Here is a 23,591-nt window from a genome sequence, read left to right on the forward strand (position 1 = left end):
GCTGCAGCTTAGACAAGTGGTAGATACATAGAAAACAACTTTGCACAATTCTCTGGTGCAGTTGGCCCGGCATTGGATCAAAGTCTGCTTCAACCTGAAATAGTGCTGCCGGATGGTCTCCCACCAGTTATACTTCATTCCTCTGAGAACCTGCTGGAGAACTTTGAGTTGGTGGTGGTGGTCTGAGGATCAAGTCCTAATCTCCACTACCTGACATGAACTGTTTATGGCAACTAAGCTAGCAAAGGTCCCTGAGGTTGGATGCAAAGTGGCATTTGTTGACAGCTTTTGAAAGAAGGAGCTACCAAGTGGGCATTCCGTTCATTGCAAATCCTGGACAATTGTTGAGATTTTATGCAAAGATTTGGAGCTGCCTTTGACAGCATCATCAGAAGATTGATTGTTAATTTATAAATGTATAATTTGTGCCAAGTACATACATGGTAGATTTTTTACCATTTTTTATGGTTTTTTGTTCTCCAGGAACATGAACTGAGATAATTTTGCACCGAATGACCACTTTAGAAAGACTTTTCTGATAGACCCTAGAAATGAATTTGTGAGACAGGGCACACCAGAAATCTCCAAGAGTTATTTCAGCATCAGGCGGTCATTGAGGATAGGTTGGAAGAGAAGGAAGTAGCAGACAATTTTACAGCCTTTCTTTTTCATTTGCGTTAACCCCACCTAATTAACTCAAGGCAGCAATCATACCTAATATTCCTTACTCTTCCTATTTTCCCCACAACAACAATTTTGCAAGGAGGATTTGGCTGAGAAAGAGTGATTAGCCAGCTTTCATGCCTAAGATGCCTAAGAAACTAGAATTCAGCCACCTGTTTCAGTGGTGGGATTCAAAAATTTTACTGCTGGTTCTGTGGGCATGGCATGGCTTGGTGGGCATGGCAGGGGAAGGATACTGTAAAATCTCCATTCCCACCCCACTCCATAGGAAGGATACTGCAAAATCAACATTCCCACCCCGTTCCAGGGGAAGGTTACTGCAAAATCCCCATTCCCTCCCCACTCCAGGGGAAGGTTACTGCAAAATCCCCATTACCTCCCCTCCAGGGGAAGGTTACTGCAAAATCCCCATTCCCTCTTCCCTCCAGGGGAAGGTTACTGCAAAATCCCCATTCCCTCCCGATCAGCTGGGACTCAGGAGGCCAAGGATAGATGGGGGTGGGATGAGTCAGAGGTGGTATTTATTGGTTCTCCAAACTACTCAAAATTCTGTTATTGATGCTCCAGAACTGGTCCTGCTGAATACCACTTCTGACCTATTTCTAGCCTGGTGCCTGAACCACTCCACCAAACTGGCTCTTTGCCCTTTCCCCCCTTCCTTCCTCGTCTCCTTGTATGTCAGTGATATGGAGACAGTGTGCATTGGAGCAAGGAAGAGATTCTTGCCTGCCATGGAGAAACAATGAAGATGTGACCTCAAATTATATTTTTACCATGACACTTTTGGGCACCCACTGATGGTTTTCCAATCTGGCAGCTAGAAGGTATGAAAATTTCGGTCACCTTGTGAGTAAGTTTCCAAATTGTTCCAAAGCCTTGATAACAGGAAACTTTGCAGTGCACGCAAGCGTGCGCACACACACACACACACACACAGCGCTCCAACCTAAGAGCTCTTGTAAGGAGGCCTTCAGGCACATAAGGAAGCTCCAACACTAGGCATTTTATTATTCCCATAAATCTTTGTACTGTTTTCTTTATTTCATGTATATATAATTTATAGATTGTTCAATTTCCAACAGTTCTGGATGGCTTGCAGTTAAAAGTAAAAATAAAGTAGAATAGATTATAGAAAGAAAAGCAATATGATGTAACTTCAAGAGATAGATGTTAAAAAATATTTAAAACTGCTGTCAAGACTTTCCTATTTTTCTTTAATTTTTTTCTTGTACTTATTCTTTGATTTCTTTCTTTTCTCTTCTTTATTTTCTATTAGTTTGTGTTATCCTTTATGTTCTTGTTTAAACATTTTAATAAAAACTATACATAAAAAGTAAAGTACAGCACGCAAGAAAAAAGAATCACGAATGACTCCAGAGACAAGAGAAAATTAAAGAATATACATCCAATAGGAGCTCAACTTTCTCTGTGCCCCAGAGCCTGGGAGCAAAGCCAGGTCTTTAATGGTTTTCTGAATGTCATTAGGTTTGGAGCCATCTGGATCTCGGGGGAGGGTGGATATCCTTCTAGAGGGCAGGCGCAGCATCAGGCAAAGCACGCTTCCTGGGCTCCACAAGATGATATTGCTTAAGCAATGGGACTTAGGATGTGCCTCTCAGTTCTTTTGGACTTGAGATTGGCTGCTATTTTGATGAATTAAGATATTGTGAATCAGTTCATCTTGCACGTACAACTACAAGTGGTGAGGACAGAGGGAAGACCCCTCTGATCAAGTCTCATCTTACAACATAGAAGTCTTCTGCAGTGAAAATAAATGACAACAAATCATTCTTCCAACTATATTTGACTGGTTCCTTGCACAGTTTGATTAACTTGGGGATAGACTAGCTACAAATGCATAATCATGATATTAATTGGAATATAGGATGATTTTTCCCCCTTCTCAGTGATACAAGCTGCACCATTTCCAGGCCTTGGGTTTTTCTTCTGTTCTTGCCTCATAACAATCTGAACCTCCTTCCTTGATTGGAAAATATACAGATTTTGCTGATTTTTTGACAGACAGGAAGTTATGAACTTGCCACCCCACTGTGTGTGTGTGTGTGTAATTAACTTACTGCCCAGAGTCCAAATTCTAGTTGAACAGCAGTTATCCCATGTCTGTGTAAGAATTGGCAGCTTTGCAGGAATTTCTGGATGACATTCTAGCAAAAGGATTTATTTTTCCTCCTTTGTCTCCTGGATCTCTGCCAACATTTTTTGTAAAACTCCCTTGAGAGTTATGCATGAATATAGACTTCTGAACCATTAGGGATTAGTAACCACTGCCTCTTATTTTAGACTTGGTAGGTTACCTCCAGAAGACACAGGTTTCATTGTATTTATTGAAACTGCAGCTTGATTTGGATGAAAGAGAGTCATGAATACTTAACAGTCTTTGACATTATGAGATGCCTTTTGGACTTTCTAATTGTGCCACAATTTTTGTCAGATTCATGAATTATTTTCAGATATTTTGGACAACAAATATATTTCTTTACTAGATGACATTCTGATTTTTTCCCAAAGGATCCTTGCCTGCATTCTGTTTGTGTCAGAAATGTGCTAGAACTCCTATGCAAACACAACTAGGTTAAATTGAAATAGAGTGTACTTGAGAAGGGCTTGTATGATATTCATTAGGCTAAGGCTGTCTGTGCGCCCCAGTCACTCTTCTCCTCCAGACTATGATCTTGGATCATAATTCTCAAATTATACCCTGTTCTGGAAAGCTCTCTTCCAGTTACTAGGTATTCATATCCATCTGTCATTACCAAGAGACACATGGCAGACAGAGAAGGCAAACTTTGTACTAGAACAATATTAGTGTTGCTTTGTGTTATGTCGACAAGACAACTGGCCTGAATTGTTGCCATTGGCAGAATGTGCATGTAACATCTCTCTTCGTTCCTTCATCAGTATGTCTCCCTTCCAAACAGTTTATGGGCATAATCTGTACTCCTTGTCCTCCAGAACTCTTGTCTCTGTGGTTCCTCTGATTTTTTCCAAGAGCTACAGTAAGCACAACCTCTCATAAGAAAACAGCTGGATTTGGCCAAGATGCACAGGCAGCAGACTAGCATAGACAAGAAGGCACAAGAATTGCTGTGTTTGCCTTCATCCTGCTTGGCCAAGAAACTGGACACAAAGTTGTTGGATCCTTTTCTGCGTCAATCAGCCCAGTTGTTTTCCTATTCCAGAGCAAATCTAACAGTACCCTGTGGTGCTTACTTTATGGAACATCATCACCTTATCCCTGGCTCCATCCTTGTTAACTTTTCCCAAATCCCTCAAGACTTGGCTGTGTCATCAGACTTGGTCCTAAAGAGTGGCTCCGTTGTCATTAATATCTGTTATTCTCTCTTTGTCTTTTTTAAATTGTTGGTATTTTTTACCTTATTGCTTTTTAATGTTTTTATTGTGTGCTGCCCAGAGTCACATATAAATATGATGAATGAATTGCAATTGCCCACTGCCATGAAAATACATTCGGTGTTTTGCTGCTTTTTTGTGTAATTAGCAGTGTGCACAGAGCTTTCAATAGAGTCGTCTCTACAGCTTAGCTGCTACATTTTGGACAGCACCATTGCAGCAACATTGCAGTTGAAGTATAGCCAAGATGTGGCTAACCATTACCAAATCTGACTGGCTCGTAAGTGCTCTCAACTGGCTCCAAATAGTCATTAGGTAAATGTGCTCCTTGCCATAACTATCCTCTGTGAATCTACTGACTAGAGAATCGAGAAGAACTCCTAGACTGCAGACATAATCCGTTGAGGAAGGGCAAACGTATTCCAAACAAATTTAAGTTTCAGTCCCTTTATTGACCAACAGTACTTCCATCTTATCAAGATTTAACATCAGCCTGTTTAGTCTTGTCCAGCCCATTATCAAACATAACAACAGTACTGATTGATCCCTTAAAGTAGAACACGGTAGTGCTTCTATGGGGTCTCCCCCAAGAGCAACTATATGCATGCCTGTGGCTCAGTTCTGTAGTTTTTAAAACAGCAATCCAGGGGTGCGATTCAGCCAGTATGGACTGGTTCAGGCGAACCGGATATTAATTTTAATCTGGTTTGCTGAACTGGTAGTTGCAAAGATTGGCTGACTTCGCCCACTCCTCCACTCCCGGGAGTCACCCAGCGTCCCATTTTAGATGCGAGGTAAGTGCAGGGCCCATGCAGAGGCTCTGGGAGGGCGAAAACCAGTACTAGAAGTCCAGAAACGGCCCTGTTTCCGGCTTCTGGGGGGCCTCTGGAGCCTGGGGGAGGCCATTTTCACCCTCCTGGAGGCATGAGGAAAGCCTCCAGAGCCTGGGGAGGACAAAAATGTCCACCTCCCCTGCTGTGGTACAGGAAGCCAACCCAGCAGCATCCACCCAGCAACCAGGCAAAGAACCAGTTGCTAAAAATTTTCAATCCTACCCCTGTAATATAGTCCCATTAAATTTGGTGAAAATATGGTTTATATGATTTTGTAACTGGATGAATTTAAAAATGTATAGGTATAACCCAATTCAGCTTATAGCACCCTTAGATAGCTGCTAGAGCTGCTGGCAGAATCTTCAGTAATGAATCACTTATTAGAAGATTTAGAAGTCACATTTTCATTTTCCCAGGGTATAGCATCACTCTGGTCATGTGAAACCATAACGCCTGGATTCAAAGGCTAAACAGTGATTGGCATACTGCTCTTATTACTGATTCTGTCAAACTTTAGACTGGCTCATCAAAAGTCCCCTAGAATAGCCCTGAAGGGAAAAATACTGGAGCCTTTCCCATGAATCCCAACGTCTGTGGCTGCCCTGTGCTCACTGACCACTTTGAAAGAGAAGAACACATATTAGCATTGCCTTCTTAATAAGAAATGCTGAGCTTCAGGTGCAAACCTACATGGTTTTTAAAAACAGTGATGTGTGTGAATAAAAACTGAAGATGTATGCCTTTTGCAAATTGGTTATGACAGTGAGTTTCTTAAGTGGTGAATCTACAATTTTGTATTTAGGGTTCTTGAAGAACCTGAATTAATGTGTATATGGTTACTCACCACCACCTCTTTCTGCTGAACTGCGTTGTGGCCAAGGTGACATTTGTTCATAGAAGCATGATTACCTAAATTGTGTAATCATTCTATTTGACAAACAATAATAATCTAGTCAAGAATCACAATTTGTTTTCCATCCCTAAGTTTTACTTCCTTTTAATTAACAAAATCCCACCAGATTGCATTTGGTAAAAAAAAAAAAAATCTAAGAAAAAATAGTGTTGTTTCATACTCAAAAATTAAAATATACACAGTTGACTATATCCAAATCTAAGTTTATATCACTTTTCCTTTGCCCGCTGAGATGCCTCTGATATTTTTCCAAGCTGTTCTCTGGTTTGTTGTTTCAAAAAAAAGCGTAGAATTGGAGAACTGCTTAATTCATTGATAGCCATGTTGTTATAAACAGGTTTCTGACCGTTATTGTAATTTAGGGGGGGAAGCTCCTTCAATTCCTTTATAAATGATGGCTAACTGCCATTTTTGAAGATGGGATGTCAACCAGCAAGGCCTAAGAAGACTCATTTCCCTATGACAGAAGCTCCCTGAAGGATCATTGGACCCCTATCCTAACCAATTTCAAGGCGAGCTCTAGAAATATGATGGCTTAGGGTGTTTGCTGAGCCCTTCTAGGTTGGGAATTATGTTTGTTCATTACTCCCTCAGGACAACCATGCCTTTATATCATAATATTAGGGAGGGTGCAATTCAAGATGAAAAGGGGATGCGGTTTGCCTTCTTACTCTGCCTGCCTGGCACTTTCCAAAGCTGGAAGATACTTCTATGCATGTTTTGCCTCATGCTGACAATAGCCAGTGGTGGGCTGCTGCATGATTGCAAGGGTTCAGGTGAACTCTTAGCTCTGATCGCTGGCTGGGCCTGCCCACCTGCCCATGTTCTATGCTATCCACTTGTAACTTACTTTCTTGCTCATTGGCTGGCCCAGCTGCATTCTGCGCCACCCCCTGCTGTACTCACTGGAGCTGCCTGAGCTGATTAGGAGCCTGTTTGAAGCTCCGTTTCTCTCCCAAAGGAGTGCGTGCAAGTGAAGCACACACGCTTGCATGCACTCACAACCAGCAAACCCTTTGTTACAGAAAGTGCAGCCCATCTCTGACAGTAGCTCACTGAAAAACTCTTCTTAGTACAGTACATGGCAAGTACTCAAGGAGGGGATGGAGAACTGAAGCAACATGATTATTTCATTTTTAAAAACTTACTTGCATATCCATATTGTAATATCTCTTCAAGAGGGTCCTTTGCTTGAATGATCAGAGCAGGGGACCTCCTCAAAGGCCTTTACAAGCTTATTCATAACCAATGTCATTTTCTTCTTCTTCTGAGGTACTTTTAGAGACATTGGATAAAACTTTGTCAATGCTATAATTTGTTTATTTGCCTTGGCCATCTGTGGTGCTAGAAAACCTCTCAAGGCATCTGACAGAATAAAACAAATAATACAATAACGTTAACTGGTATGACTGCTACCTTAGATGTTGTGGTTTTAAATATAAACAAGTTACTGGTTTTATTTATTTATTTGATGCATTTAAAAGACTTTTTTAAAAAAAAAGTATAAACGTTTGAATCCCCCCCCCCCCGAACAATAAAACATAAGTAATAATTTGAAAAATGAGGTAACCTCAGATTTACCGTATACGTCCTTTTCAGACACTGTGGTTTTGGCTTCATGATATAAAAGACAAAAAAAATTAGACCTTTAAAATCTTCTTTGGCTCCTGGATTTAACATTGCAGTTATGGACTTTTAAAAGTTGTCTCTTTTATTTGAAACAAATAATTATGGTTCGCTATTGATTTTGAGCCAATTTGATATGGCTAGTAGTTTTTCATAATATTGAATAGTAATACGGTAAGATTAAAGTATTAAGGCTGTCACAAAGAGGAAAAGTAAACATATTTTACAGATACACTGTTTATTCTTGGCTTAATAAATTATTATTGCCATGAATGAATATTTAGTTTGCTCAAATGACTTCAAATATTCCAAAGAAAGAATTTCCACAGTTCTGAAGCGATGACCCAAAAAATTATCTTCCTGTTGCTATTGTGCAAACAGCAAGCAGTTTTGTGCAGCCAGTGCCATTTTTTTTAAATGAATAAATAAAATAGTAAATTTACAGCCACTGCTGCTGAGTACTTCCAAACCTTTCTAGCAACAGAACAGCACTCCAAATATTTCTTTGCACCCTGCAAGAATTTTTAATTTATCAATGAGCCTCTTTACTTGGGCACGTTCTGCTTAGACTTTAGTTTCTGAGTAACTTGTCCAGGGAAATTTTGTCCTTTGGGTAGGAGAGAACCAGAATTTAAAATGCCTTCATGTTTGTATTTCAATGGTTGAATCTCTAGAAATTGTGGGTTTGGGTCCATTAGTAAGTACCGTATGATGATTCCCCCAGCTCTTCCTTTTGTTAGGAAGCTGTTCCCTAAATAACAGGAATTCTCAGAGTTTGTACTTAATCTGGTTCTTAGCCACAACTGTTTCTCAACAAGGAGCCCATCCCTCTCTCTTCCAGTCTGCCAAAACCACCTACATTCTTTAATCTCTGAACCCTGGGCATTATGTTAAATTTAGTCTTCCTATTTTTAAAACATCCACAGAACACATAGTTAAAACTGATTTAGAAGAAGAAAATGCAAATAGTTCTGATGGTCTAAAGCTACTATATTTTATAATAATCTTTTTATTTTATTTATATTTATGGTGTTTAATCTATAGCAATATGGAAATCTGTAATTTATGTGAAGTCTTTCTAAATTAAAATAACAAATAAATAAAAATATGTATGTGAAAAATATGTTCCTGTATGACTGTTAAATATGAGAACCTCTTTTTATAAACAAAGCAAACTATGACCTCTGTATGACAGCTATGAAGAACATAACTGCAGCATTTAGCCAGCCATGACTGATCTCCAAAAGCTAAACAGCCAGACCTCAGTAATGCTTAGAAAGGTTACCAACAGGAAATCTCATGACTGTAAAATAGATCAGAAAAAAGGCAATGGCAAACTCTTTCTGTACTCTGCTTAAGAAAACAGCATGGTTTCCTCTGTGTCATTGCCAGGAATCAAGATAAACTAGAAGAACACTATTATTTTAATTACCACTTAGAATTTAACCCAGAGGGAAGGGGCATCAGATAAATTTATCTCTCTCTGTATAGCCTTAGGGTACCACATTCTCCTCTTTAATTTTCATTGTTTTTCCTGTCATTTATTCTTATATACATTGTAAAAAATCTTTACTTTGTGCTCTGGAAAAATAAATGTGAAGTGTGTACAATATTTAGCATTTATTGGGACCATTGTTAGATACAGATCTAGAATATTTATACTGTTGCCCAGAAATTATCTTAATTTGTGGCAGGACAAAAAACAGTTGTTTCCCAAAAGTTTTCTCTCCATCACAGATAAGCACAAGATTGTTCAGCTCAGAACAATTTGCTATATATCAGCAAGACATTATAAATCCCTCTTATCTCTTCTCTAAATTGGATGTGAGTTACAAAAAGTTAAGAGTTCTGATCTGAAATTCCTAGGTTGAATTCAGTAAATGTTCAGAAGCGCCTTTTTTGCCTTAAATTCTAGAAGTATAGTTTCCACCTCCTTAGCTACTATTTTTGTGGTAGACCTTGAAATTAGAAGCTAATAATATCCTGTGTGTTCTTTACATAATAGAATCTATATTCTCCTGGATTCTGGACTTCCTTGGGGTTCTGAGAAGATGATAATGTGCCTTTCCAGACAATTCTATCTGTAAACTTACACCAGGCATTCAGACTCCTGCCACCCACAAATGTGCATTATATTTATTTCAGTTTTTTCTCCCTCTTGCTGTCACATGTAGTACAGCACTTTGTGCTAACTACAGACAGACGGAATGATCCAGTCCATCAACATGAATTCGCAAACCATCCTATTATTGTAATATGTAAATAATTTTCAGAAAACAGTATCTGCTTTCTTGCTCATTGATCAAGATCTTATACAGTAATTTCCATAACACTTCTGATAGTGCTAGTTTCAGCCTTCTCAAACCATATGGGGCCTACAAGCAATGCTGGGTATGTACAATGAGAAATTGTATCTAGTGCCTCCAAAGACCACCCTATTGAGAACTGTAGATCTAACTCCTCTTTCCTAGTTCATTTGTGCTTATGAAAAGATTATAGTTAGGCTTAAGTGGTCTTCCCCTGGGAATAACTGCTCCTGTCCCAGTCTTGGAAGTGAAAGTTGAATTTGGTTAAAATGAATTGTGTTTGCTGAGAAAAAAAGACAGAAAGCAGTATTTTTCCATGGTATAAGAAAGACGAAAAACAACATTAGGATTTCAGAAATCCGTGGACCAGACTGGGAAGTTAAACAAAAAACATCCCAGACAAAGGCAGTGGCAAATAACATATTATTGCCAAGAAAATTGCATGGACTTTGAAGAAGGCTTATCTTTTATCAGTCCAAATTATGATTTCAACATAAGCCTTTGTCTGATGAAGTTCAACAGAAGAAAGGTTTGGTCCTTAGATAACACATCCCATTGATTGATTTTCACATACATTTCTAGTTTAAATGAAATAGAGAGAAAGTTTAAAAAAAAACCCCTTTAGCTATGTTTTCCTATTTGCTACCAGGAAGCAAGACAAACTCTCTTTGGGACTCTCATAAGAGTCGACCCAAAATATCTATGTTGTTCTTTTTCGCAAAAATATCTGCAGCAGATGCAAATTCCCAGGCATAAATGTGGATTGTACTTACGGCATATTTCTAGCAAAGATATCTGCTTCCTTCATAGAGGGAGTAAGAGAATGATGATCTGCACTTTGGGTGATTTCCTGAGCTGCCAGCTCTACCTGGCTCCTGTTTTTAAATATTCTTCTCGCAATCATTTTGAAAGCTCCCGCTTGTTCTTCTTCCTCAACCTGCTGTCATTTATTTCAGTTTGCTATTTGTTGCAATTCTTTGAGTATTGATATGCAGTAGTTCCCCTCAGAAGTACGCCTTGAATCTCATTCTTAAGTAAACATTAAGTGAAGTCAATTGCTGACATGAGGAAATTTTAGCCCAAATTTCATCCATATCTTGTTTAAAAAAGGCATTTTGGACAATCATTATATTCTAAAAATGAACTCCCACTTCACAATGAACCTGTCATTCTTCTGCCCTTCAAATTTTGCTATCTTTAGATGGGGGTAAAAGCCAATCTGAATGTCTTAAACTGTTGCCTTAATTTCTCTATGACATATATAAAGTGGATTCATGTATAAGGTGAATCTATAGCTGTAGTTAATAGCTAAGCTATTGTATATTTATATTGGTTTGCTCTGCTAATTGTTATTTTTTTTTCTTTTTTCCAATGAAGCATTGACAGTAAGATTCATCACGAAGCGATTTATTGGTGATTATGACCCTACTCTAGGTAAGTTTAGTTACTTGCTCTGTCAAATCAGTGTGTTAATTTGTATTTTTGTTTATCAATGGCAGTTGTTGTCAACATTGGATCTCAGATCGAAAATATATAGGCAGAAGATAGAGTCCCGGTTCTAAATCTCATCCCTCATATCTCTAAATAGATCTGGAAAAGCCCAAAGAGCTATTGGCTGCCAATCATTGTCAGTCATGCTGAGCTAGATAGACTCATGCAAAATTTAGTTTTAAGATAAAGTACATGTGTTTAATTAGGGTTAGGTTTTTAATGTAAAAATTGATTATTTGACAGATCTTATAGAAAAGATGATGCCGTTGTTACTATTTCTTTTTCTTCTATTAAAAATACCCAAAGTAGTATTTAGTTTAATTAAAAAAACTTAGATAAAATCAGCAGTAAAACTACTTGATATACTTTAGAATTCCAATTGAAGCAAGAGATGTGTTTTGCAAAGAAAGATGCAGAGACAGAATCAGACAAATTTCAACTAGGAGAACATTCCAGATTTATGACCCCACCTTAGAATTATTAGTATAATCAAACTGATGAGATGGACGGCATATAAAATTAAGAAATAAAATAATAAATAAGTGCTAACTAGTCAACTAACTAGTCAAATAGTTATCAGTGATGATTGACTCTGCTGTCATCTTACCTTCATTGGTCAAGCTCACATAACCTAGAACAGCTTTCTGCAAACGTGGTGCCCTTCAGAGCGGTCAAAAGGCAATTCTCCATCAACCCCTTGTCTTAGACTCATGAGAAAAGGAATCCAACACATTTGAAAGGCACCAATTGGAGAAAGCTGTTATAGAAAGTACATATTCATTGGTCCAGTTAGTTGACATTCAGATGAATTGCAGTCCTGTAATCTAAGACTTGTCTTGTTGGATCAGGTGGGACTCTTATTTTAATTCACAATTTGGTTTTGCTAAGTTGCCAACTAGAGAACTCCCAAGTAGAGAAATATTCTCCTGCCATTGTTCCCCTAGTAGTAGTATTTGGAGATGCATGTCTCCAAATTTACCCATCTCCTATGGTGTAGAATCCCAAATATCCTAGCCATTTCTCTTAATAGAAGTTTTGAGCTATCTGATCTTTTGGTTGCCCTCTTCTGCATTTTCCCACCCTATTCTATTTTTCAAATGTCACAATGAGAACTGTGCCCAGTATTTCAAATACTGTCATATCATAGATCTGTTATAAAACCATTATAGTGTTGGCAGTTTTATATTCAGTTCTTTTCCTAATAATCCCTAGCCTGGGATGTGCCTTCTTCACAGCTGCCACACATTGAGTCAACATCTTAATTGAATCATCTATTATGACTCCCCATCTATAACAATAACAACAATTGGAACATCACTTGAATACCATCAGCACTGACAAAATCATGATCAATTAATTGCAAAAGTCAGCTGTAGTTGGAATAGCTTACATCCTGCAACATCAAACAACAACACCCCCCACCCCAGATCCTTGGGAAGAAATTGATAGGTGGGAAAAAAATCAGATCCAGTGTAAAAAACTGTGGGGACCAACCATAATAATGTAAATGTATGCCTCCCTAACTCCCAACTACTCTTTTTCCTATATAGTTATAGTTTAGACAGTAAGAATCGGGGGGGGGGGGGCACAGTGGTTAGAAAACAGTATTGCAGGCTAACTCTGCCCATAGTCTGGAGTTTGACCCTGAAGGGCTCAAAGCAGACTCATCCTTCCATCCTTCATATTAGTCTAAGTGCTATTGCTATTAGATTCCATCATTATATACGTGCATTTATCTTGCTTTGCCACAATGTACTTTTCTTTATATGTTTACTGTACAGTATTTAAATTTCTTCATTGGTTGTTTTGGTTGATCATTCATCAGCTGAAAAGACCCTCCTGAAGCTCTTCACACTTCCTTGTAGAAATAGGGATCATTTATGAACTGTTGAAAAAAAATCAATCCCAATACACATTTTTGAAGGACTCCATTCTTGCTTCCCTCCACTAAGAAAGTTATTCATGTATTCATATATTTTCCTTTCTGCTTTTTAACCAGCTAACAATTCATAATAGTATAGATCCTCTTATTCCACAACAGAGAAACTACTTAGATTTTGTCAAGATTTTTTTTTTTTTGAAAACTCAAGTATGTGACATAAATCAGTCTGGTAACATTCTCATTCTATAATTTATTGGATCTACCTTTGGTACTTTTTAAAAAGAAAAGTGTTAACATTTGCTACTTTCTAGCCCTCTGACACTAAACCCGATTAGAAAGGCAAATTACGTATTGTTGCTATGAGGTCAGTAATTTCAAATTGTGAATTCTTAAAAAAGCAACTATTTAGGGGATATCATCAAGACCTAATGATTCATTACAATATTGCCTTGCAAGATATCCTACAATATTCTCAGCTTTTTTAGGTGGTTGAAATGTCTTCCCTGAAAAATTTGTGTAGGCTCAGGTTTACATATCCTATGATAAAAGGGTGATGCAATAAATCTAATGCTGTCGGATGCTTATTTTATCTCTGATTTTTTGCACATTTAGGCTGTGATGATCATGTTTCCATTTAGCTTTCAGGCTAGCAGTCTTCTACTTACATATAGTGTGGGTTTTTTTTTTTCATTTTTGCAGTCAATTTGAAAGGAATTCATAGAAAATTAGACTAATATTCATTGTGCCCTACTTTCTCCTTCAATATTACTTCCTTGCTTTGTTATAACCATGAAAGCGTTCCTTAGAAAAGTAAAAGCTGTTCTTTAGATAACTACATTGAATGTAGGTTTGTAACAGTAAAAGTTTAGATATTTTAAATGTAGCAGCAAAGAAGCTTGCTGTGAAAACTGGAACAACTTCAGGGAGGTGCTTTAATTAGCAATTATAGTTTGGGAAACACTTCCAAGAAACATTGCTATACTGTATGGAAGTAGCAAGGCAAAATCCATGACTGGAATGACTACATTTTGAGATGATTTTGATAGATAAATTTTCTAAGTGGAGAGCAACATTTTGTGAACTATAAATTCCTGGATAATTACTGAACATGTCTCCATTGGTTTTTTTAAAAAGAAATTGTCCTTGCCTCGGGGTGGACACTATTTTTTTAATCCTTTTTATCTTTTCTAGCTCTAAGGATATAATCCCTGAGTGGTAAACCCCCACTGAAAATTAAAGAGATAGAGATGTATTTCCAAATAAATCTTCATCAAATATTTTAGCACACCACAGATTTAATTATTTGGAGAGTGCTATGGGTGCAAAGAAATGGAATCTGAAATCTCTCCCCATTTTTTATTTAGTAGTAATGAATAATTAGGAGGTAAAGAATAAATCCAAAGGTGGATATTATGCTTAGGCAGAATGTGGCAGGTCCCCTCCTTTTCAACACTGTTAAGTACAGTACCAGCCTTTTTGTCTGGAGAAAAAGAAGAATGCCTTTAGGGCCAAGATGAATGAATGTGGCTTATAGTAGCCTGGTCACATGGGACTCAGAAGGTAGAGATGAGAATTCAATAAAGAACAAAGTGATTGGAAAGAAAAATGGCTTCCAGGCATGTTTTTTTTAAAAAAGCGGGTAAACTTTCTGCGTTTCTCTTGTGAGTTATGACAGGGCCTCATTTTATGGCACTATTGACATGCTTTCTTTTAAAGCCTATGGCAAACATTTCTGATACCTTCACAGATTCTCCAGGCTGAATGCAGAATTGCTTCACTGAAGCAAGAGGACAGCTCAGTAGCTCATTACGTTGTTGCAGTCACATTTCTACCCATCATCATTGCTGTGATGGTGCACCAGTGATGGTAGGATGAGGCCTGTGTTAGCTAGAACTGGTGCACCATCCTCACCTAACAAACTTCCCTGACTCCTTTATCTCCTCCGTATTCTGCATTTCCAGAATACATTTCTAGAAGAGGGGCCTCCTTTTGCTTTTTTCCCCTCCTCCTTATGAATACCAGAGGGATTTATGTGCTCTTTTATTGCTGTTATGCCTTCATATTAAACCACTTGTGGGATGATTTCCCAGATGTTTCCTTATTCAGTCTTGCATCTTTTATGATCTAAACCTAGTCCCTTGTGAATAGTGGCCACCCATTCCTCCTTTCCTCCTTCTACTTAGCTTCTTTCAATTATGTCTTAACTGTTATTTCCATAAGTATGTAAACATGATGCCGTGGTTGTGTTTCTCCAGTGCTATTTGTGCTTACATTTTGGTGAATTCTCAGGAATGTCACCAGTGCCTCCTCCAAGCCATGGTATTCCCGTGTTACGTTCTTCTCTCATTCAGCATAAGGATATACAGTTCTTTTACGTGGAGGACTATACTTGACCTTTGAATGGTATGTTAATATTAATAATAGCAGCATAGCCAGGACAAAACATAAATTATACTAAATTAAATAAACCTCTAAATGGGTTAAATACATTTAATATGAGTTGAGTCGTGTATTTAAAATAACTTAAGGGAAACTGTTAGAGGACATCTGGAGGCCATGTCAGGTATTTTTTTTAAAAAAATAAAGGTAAAGTTTTTATTATGACATTGTTCTGTCTGTGCAACTCTTCCTACCTCATTAATTTAAGTATACAGATCAAACTCTGTTAAAACGTATTTGTCCAGTAAGTTTTATCATCTGATGATTTATATTTTTGTATGTTTTTACTATGAATACCGTGTTCCCCGAAAATAAGACAGGGTCTTATTTTCTTTTGACCCTCCCTAATTTTGCTTGGGCCTTATTATTGGGGGGGCTTATTAGTTTGGGGTTGCCGGGTGGCTGCTCTCTTGCGAGAAGGCATCTGAAGAGTCGGGCACAGCCTCAGGGGCAAATGGCTGTGTTGCACTGTCACAGCAGCGCAACAAAGCCACCATGAGGTGACCACACCCAGCAATGCCCCTTTCCAGCCGGGCAGAGTGCCACTCACCGATCCAGTAATATCCCAAAGGCGCTAAGCCGCATGGCGCTCTACCTGGCTGGAAAGAGAGGTTGTGTGAGCACTTGTTCGGCCTCCAGCTCGCGTGCCTCCCTGCCTCACCATGCTCAACTCTCCCTGCAGAGCTGGGCCAGGGCATTGCCGCCGCTGCCCTACTGCTGCTGCTGCTGCCATGCGCCAAGCATAACCGGCTTCCAAACTCCAGAGATCCGCTGCCGAGTCTTCCGGCAGCGGCTGCTCTGTGATTACACTCTATGTTGTGGGCTGGCTGTGAGAAAACTCAGAGTCTTGGCCCAGCCCTGCAGGGAGAGTTGGGCATGGTGAGGCAGGGAGGCATGCGAACTGGAGGCAGAACAAGTGCTCGCGCAACCTCTCTTTCCAGCTGGGCAGAGCCCATGTGGCTTAGCGCCTTTGAGATATTACTGGGTCGGTGAGTGGTGCTCTGCCAGGCTGGAAAGGGGCATTGCCAGGCAGCTGCTTGTGAGAACAGCTACCCGACAACCCCCCGATCCAGCTGGGCACAGCGTCATCCACCAACCTAGCAGTATCCCAAAGGCATCAAGCATTGTGAGCGCCTTTGCCTCCCCTCCCCCTGGCTCCTGTGGCTTTGCGCCTTCGGGATATCGCTAGGTTGGTGAGTGGTGCTCTGCCTAGCTGGAGGGGGGTTGTCCAAGGGGCTTATTATTGGGGGAGGGCATATGTTTTTGCCCACAGGAAAAATTTGGCATGGTCTTATTATCGGACATGTCGTAATTTCTGGGAAACACAATATATTGAAAATTATTGCACCGAAGTGTTAGAAATATCTGGAAATGTACAATCCTAAGACTTATTAAAGACCAAATGTTTTTTCCTTATTAGCCTTCTTCTACTTGGTGCCCACCAGATGTGTTCGACTAAATTTCTATTATGTCTCAGATAACTTGGGAGCAAAGAAAGATTGTTCAACACTTCTGGAGATATCAGACTGTCAAAAGACTGCATGTAGAATTTTAAAAGCTTTATTTTTAAGTTCACTTTCTCACACAATGTTTCTGTTCTACAGAGATGATTTACAGGCACACAGCAATCATAGATGGAGACATGGTTCATTTTGAAATTCTTGACACAGCAGGGCAGGTATGGTTTTAGTGGCTTCATTTTTAAAAGGGGAGGAGGGGAATGGTCCTTTAAAAATGGAAAAGTACTGCAGTGAGCACTGAAAATGCCAAAGGACAGGAACAATTTCCCCTTTAAGAAAAGATACATCTTTGGCCTATGTAGTAGGGAGGTATGGATCACTCTTCCTCTGAACATTAGAATAAGAAATGAATACACTATGTAACAAATAAAGAACAACATATAAAAGTAACTTTGGGTTATAGATTATTTTTTATAATACAGGGTGGGGCATAACCTTTTCCTAGGGGGTCACAGCAAGATCGACAGCAGTTTACAACTTCCGCGACACCTCATTTTAAAGCCCATAAAAAACTGAATTGAATGAGCTATTAAATGTTAAATTTGCTTTAAGAATGGCTGGAAAATTCGATTCGGAAATGCAAATGCGACTCAGCAATTGTTAAAGGAAAACAATGTCGAATTTTGGGGCAATGACGTCTGGCCGGGAAATTCGCCAGATCTCAATCCGGCAGAGAACATTGGGGCCATAATTAAGGATTAAGGATGAAGTGGAAGCTCTGATGATTCAGGAGCAAGGTCAAAATCAATATTCGGTTGAAACTTTGAGAATGAATTTGGAAACTGTGTTGAAAAATCTGGAAAATCGAACGGAACTGTTTGAAGATTTGTTGTGTTCTTATCCACCTCGTTTGAATGCTGTTCGAAGGGCTAATGGTGGTCATACTGACTATTAAATCGTGTCAATAAACTCAGTTTTTGATGGGCTTTCGAATGGTGTATGAATTATTTGTGTTGTTATTACAAGTGTTGCTGTGACCCCCTAGGAAAAGGTTATGCCCCGCCCTGTACATGGTGTTTTAGATGCATTTGTCCCTAATAATATATTGTTTTATTGTTATTAATTATTATTTTGGGAGGAGGGCTTATTTTAGTGCATACGCTCAAAAGCCCGTTTGGGCTTATTATCTGGGGAGGTTTTATTTTGGGAGAAATAAATATGATGTGCTTTATTAAAATGCATGCAGTTCGTATGAAGAGAAACAAATGCTAGCAAATTCCAGGATTATCCCTTTGTATCCCGCCTTTATTATTTTTTACAAATAACTCAAGACGGTCAGCATATCCATTACACCGTACTCCTATTTTAACACAACAATAGCAATCCTATGAGGTGAGTTTTCTCCCTATGGATAAAGGTTTTGGTCACAGATATAAGCTTAGTCATGATAAAAACATGGCGTAAGTAGAGAAATAACATGTAAGATGTGATTAATAGACAAATCCCCAAATCACAAGACATTCAGATCCTTAAGGAAAAAGTTGAAATGGGTATACAAAAGATATGGTGTAAGGCTGAGTGTAAGAAATAAGAATGGATTTAGAAATAAAACAATCCATGTGACAGAAGAAACCAATATCTTTGCGAAGATTAGAAGATGGGAAGATTTCAACAGTAATGTTACTAAAAACATCAGATGATTTCCAACAAGATGTTTTGGCCGGAATAGCTAGAGAATGCCTATCTGTCAAAAGGAAAATGGAAAAAATGAAGGCTACTTCCCTTATTGAGTTCTTACTGCAATTTCCAAATTTGGAATACAGAGAGAGGCAAAATATAAGAAGAATTTGTAAACATCAGTGAAGCTTGTTGTGGCTACGCAGGTTGCCTCTCTGCGCTTTGATCAATTGGTTGCTCCTTGTTAAGATGCCCCAAAGGCCTTCTGGCACAGGTGCTGAGGGTATTAATTGCTACAGTTTAGAATGACATTAGCTCTAAAGAACCAAATCAAATCATGCAAATATTAGTTCCTAGGTGATCATTTTTTAATGCTATACTGTATTTCAAGGGAACATTTTTTTCTTATTCTGAATTAAGCCAGCCCTACCATTTGGGCAGCAGAAATACAGTAACCCTTAAAGTAACAAGCCATATATATGTAATTTGAATTAAATATTCATTTCAATTACTAACTATAGTAGGTACCAGGATACTGTTAAGCAGTTAGGTTCTCCTAAAGTCCTTCAGTCTATACTTGGATTTCTCAGTTTTATTTATCTGGAAGCCCATTTTTATTCCTTTTTTTCTTTATGCATAAAAAAAATGATAGATCACTTTTGCACATGCAAAGTAAACTTTTAAAGGTGAGACTGACAGATTGTTTCCTCTCTGATTAGGGTGTTGGCAAAAATATGGTAACGGACAAAGAAAACAATGTTTTGAATATTTTCCAAGCACTTGGGCGGGGGGGGGGGGATTTTCTATTCATTTAATGAAGATTGGTCCTGTCCAGAGCCCACATTTAGGAATGATATGATTTATTAATAATCAAACTCACTTTCTAAGTATTAGTGATTATTCTAAGTATTAACCAAATGGCAAATGTTAAAAAGAAGTTTGGTATTTTGGATATAATGGATTTATCATGGGAGGGGTGCTGGATAAATACTGTATACCTTATTGTTTTCTGTTCATCCACTTTACTTGAAGCCTCCTGTAATGGTACTATAAGGAATCACTAAGCTAGGGGAAATGGCAACATCTGGAAATCTTTCTAGATTTTTTTTAAAAAGATGCTAAGTACTGTCCTCTACCAAATGACACATCTAATATGTTCAGTAATTCCTCCAAACTTAGAGGGAAAACAGAATAATAGGGTTGGAAGGGGTCTTGGAGGTCTTCTAGTCTAACCCCTTGCTCAAGCAGAAGGCCTATACCATTTCAGACAAATTAAAAACCTCTAAAGGAGGTAAACGAAAAGGAGTAGCCTAAATGAGACTATATTTTTAGGGAACACACATTCTGCTTTAGAAAAGCATTGAGTGGGAAGTGGTGGTACTCTCTTTCTCGCACTTGTCCTTATTCCACTATATATGTACCCAATCCTGCTTTCCCCAATAGACAAACATAGATAATGTAGGCTGAGGGAGAAACCTGTGAAGGATGAAATGGGATGTTTAGCCATGCCCACTTCAGCTCCACCCACCCGCTCAGGCAATTCACAGCTAGCTTTCCTCCAGTGCCCCTGCCCCATTTTCCACTGCCAATGGTGCCCTGGCCCTCCTCCCCCAGCCTTTTGTCCTGGCCCATTGGCCGAGACACGGTTTCATCTGGGTGTTTGGCTCCAAGGGACAAGAAGCCTCCAGCCAGTCAGGCAAGCCTTGTAATTGCTTTTCAGTCCCCCTGCGCAGCACACAAGTGGTGGAGGGGGGGGGCATAATTGCAAGAGGGGATAGCAACCTTTCTGGCAAGCCTCACAGCTGCTTTTTGTGGGTGAAAAACAGCTGTAAGACTTGCCAGAAAGGCTGCTAGTGCCTACTCCTCACAATCACCCTCCTCCCCCACTCATGCGTAGCACACGGGAGTGAAAGCAGCTGTGAGGCTTGCCTGATTGGCTGGTAGCATCTGGTCCCATGGAGCCAAACACCTGGGTCAAACTGTGCCAATGGGCTAGGACAAAAGGCAGAGGGCGGAGGGCAAGGGGGCAGTGGAGAATCGGCGGGGCAGAGACACCAGAGGAGGAAAGCTGGCTATGAATCACCCTGGGTGGGGGGCTGAGGGCTGGGGCCCAAACATCCTAAACCCTATGAAGGAAGACAGTTTTCAAGAGAGTCACAATAAGTGGAGGATAGGTTGGGTACTCTCTTACAGGGATACCCTTCTTTTGCCTGCTTTCCAACTTTTATTATCCCTGAATGTCTGACCCTGTCAGCTTCGCTTCTGGGGCTGTCTGTCTTTCTTTGTACAACTAGTATTTATCACAACCAGTTGTGTAGGGGAATTCTGATCTTCCTTTAGAGAAAGTGCCATTTTTATACTGATCTGTGTTTTCTCTTTCTGGACTAGGAGGAAGATTCTCTCCAAATTGAAGAAAAGATAAAGTGGGGAGATGGATTTGCTGTAGTTTATTCTGTCACTGACAGGTGTAGCTTTGACGAGGTGATGAGGCTGTGCTTTCTCATTAACCACATCCATTCAAGCCCAAAGCGGAACAGTGGCAGTGGAGAACCCCCAGTTGTGATCGTTGGAAACAAGAAGGACCTGCAGTTTGACCGAATGGTAACCTTTGAGGATGGAGAAAATCTCTCCAAGGCTCTGAAGCATCCCTTCTATGAGATCTCTACCAGGGACAGCTATGAAGAGTCTGTTGTGGTCTTCAACACCTTATATGGTGAGCTGATGAAGCAAGGGCATTTTTCTCCAGGGTCCTTCAAGAGGCGAGCATCATCTAAGTTAATGGAAAAGATTCCCAAAATTCATGCCAATTCAAGTCTAACTTCAGCAGGCAGGAGTCTCAGCTTCAATTCATTCAGGGACTACATCCCAGAGTGAACATTTGTCTAAACCGTTGTACAGTGATGTTCGAAGCACACAGAGGCAGTTCAAGATTACAAGGGAGAGGCTGCAGGATTGTTAGCACAAAGGGCAAGAGGCCTGCACATTGTTAGGAAAACTTTTTTTTAAAAAAAGAATCCATCAAATTTGGAGTATCTGAGTTTGGTCCTTAGCTGATAGCACAAGGCTACGTGATGCAACAGAACAAGTTACTGGATGTACCAAAGGACAGTCTATACCTGAATTTTGCTTTCCAAAACATTTTTTTTTAAATCCAATCCAAAATTAATGATCCTTTCCCCCTCCCACTATTTTCTCCTAACAATTAATATTCAGTAGCCCACAATCTCTGGCCCAAGGGATTCCATTTAGCCAATGTGTCCAATGTATTTCACTTGGCCCATTCCACATACCTTTCCCCATGGATTTGTTCTCTTTCATTTTAAACTTAAGTGAAGCTAGTAGCCATCTTAATGGCAGAGAATTCTAGAAGTAAGTGAGTTGTAGCGTGTTCTCCTGTAGAGTCTTTTAAATTTGGATTTAAGAGCACTATAAAGCTCCATTGGGTTGGGCCCTTTTTATTTTATTTTCAACAACAGGAAAAACAGTAAAACTAAATGTCTTTGCAAATGGGAATTCAGGTGCTGAATTCAACAATCGTTGAGCCTTGTTAAGTGTTGATCTCTCTTTTATGTGGTTTACAACTGTGGTTTACAAGGTCTTAAATATATTGTTATCTCTCTGGTTCTTACTACTGATCTGTCTTTTCCAACAAACATAACATGTTTGCATCGTTTACAGATTAAGACCATTGCTATCATTTCTTTTTGATGGATGCAGTAAAAACCACCCTTAATTAATCAAATATACTTAGCCCACTGAAAATGTTTGCTTGCTTGGGGAAAAGGGTGATTTATTTGCATAAGAAGGTACAAGAAGATCAGACTTCGTAGCCAGAAGGAAGAGAATTCAGGGAATTGGGCAAGTTTAGAGTATCCTACAAGTTAGTATTTAAAGGCCATTAAGTCTACTACCAGGAAATTCCAGGTACTCTTTGCCAGAGTAATTTGAATTCAGATAATTCAGATAGTGTGGATGATAGGAGCCAAGAATGTGTTCACCTGCCTCCCTTCTTTTCAGATTTTGCTTGAAAATGTGAATATATGAAGCTGCCTCATGGGAAGGTCCTTCTAGCTTATGAGTTTATATTTAGACAGATAGGAACTTTTTAACATCTCAGCTTCACTGTTCCTTGAGATGCTTTAACAAATAAAATGTTCCTTATTTAAAGAAAAATAACTGGAGAAATGCTTGAAGCATATATGGTTTGCCACAGATCTACTGCCCCTCTTCAAGCTACCCCCCCACCCGGCCCAGGAGCTTCATCTACTAGGCCAATATATTGCTCAGACTCCCAGGCACCTGTTGTTCTGGAAGGAGAGATGGCAGATTAGTTGGTTCAGTTTGTTCCCTAAGGCTCCTACATGGCTTCTTTGCTTTGGAAAACTATTTAAATAGCTGCCTGCTCACTTCTACTACTCACTTCTTTACAGTGGTTTTTGTGGCTTCTTTGCAATACAGCACAAAGAAACAAAAGGTCTTATGTCTCAAACATGCAGATATTTTACATACACCTTGAAGGATGCTCTGTATTTCTAGAAATAATAAATATGTCTGTACTGATTTCTCTGGATCTTGATTACTACCCACTCCAACTAGTTCTCAAGTTAGCGACAGAGGTTTTGCGTATGTTTTTGCTTTGACACTGTATGGCTTTACAGGTACAATCTGCATTGCAGAATTATTACACTTAACTAAAGTCTCTACATGTGGAGAAGGAATATGCATATGTATTTTTACATACACACTTTGGGACTGTTACAGAGATCATAAAAAGAGTGAAAATGTGATAAATCAATAAATAAGAAATTAAGTAAAACAGACGTATCAAAATAGTAGTGAGATGCCAGAATTCTTAAAAACAACTAGCTAATATGCACGGCTTTTTATTATGATCAAGAGTCCACTGCC

General features: G+C 39.2%; 1 protein-coding gene across 1 annotated transcript in view; it reads left to right on the forward strand.

Annotated features, from left to right (window-relative positions):
• LOC106548159 (ras-related and estrogen-regulated growth inhibitor) overlaps window positions 1-23,244 on the forward strand; it is a 35,135-nt gene extending 11,891 nt beyond the window's left edge. The window contains exons 2-4 of the mRNA XM_014065480.2: window positions 11,112-11,168; window positions 17,151-17,224; window positions 21,072-23,244. Of these exons, the coding sequence (XP_013920955.1) occupies window positions 11,112-11,168; window positions 17,151-17,224; window positions 21,072-21,557 (617 nt within the window). The 3' untranslated portion in view covers window positions 21,558-23,244. The remainder of the gene's footprint in view (window positions 1-11,111; window positions 11,169-17,150; window positions 17,225-21,071) is intronic.
• Window positions 23,245-23,591: the final 347 nt, after the last annotated feature.

Source organism: Thamnophis sirtalis, unplaced genomic scaffold (assembly GCF_051295495.1).
Source record: "Thamnophis sirtalis isolate CommonGarterSnake01/CBP01778 unplaced genomic scaffold, rThaSir2_p1.2 scaffold_1, whole genome shotgun sequence".
Lineage (NCBI taxonomy): Eukaryota > Metazoa > Chordata > Lepidosauria > Squamata > Natricidae > Thamnophis > Thamnophis sirtalis.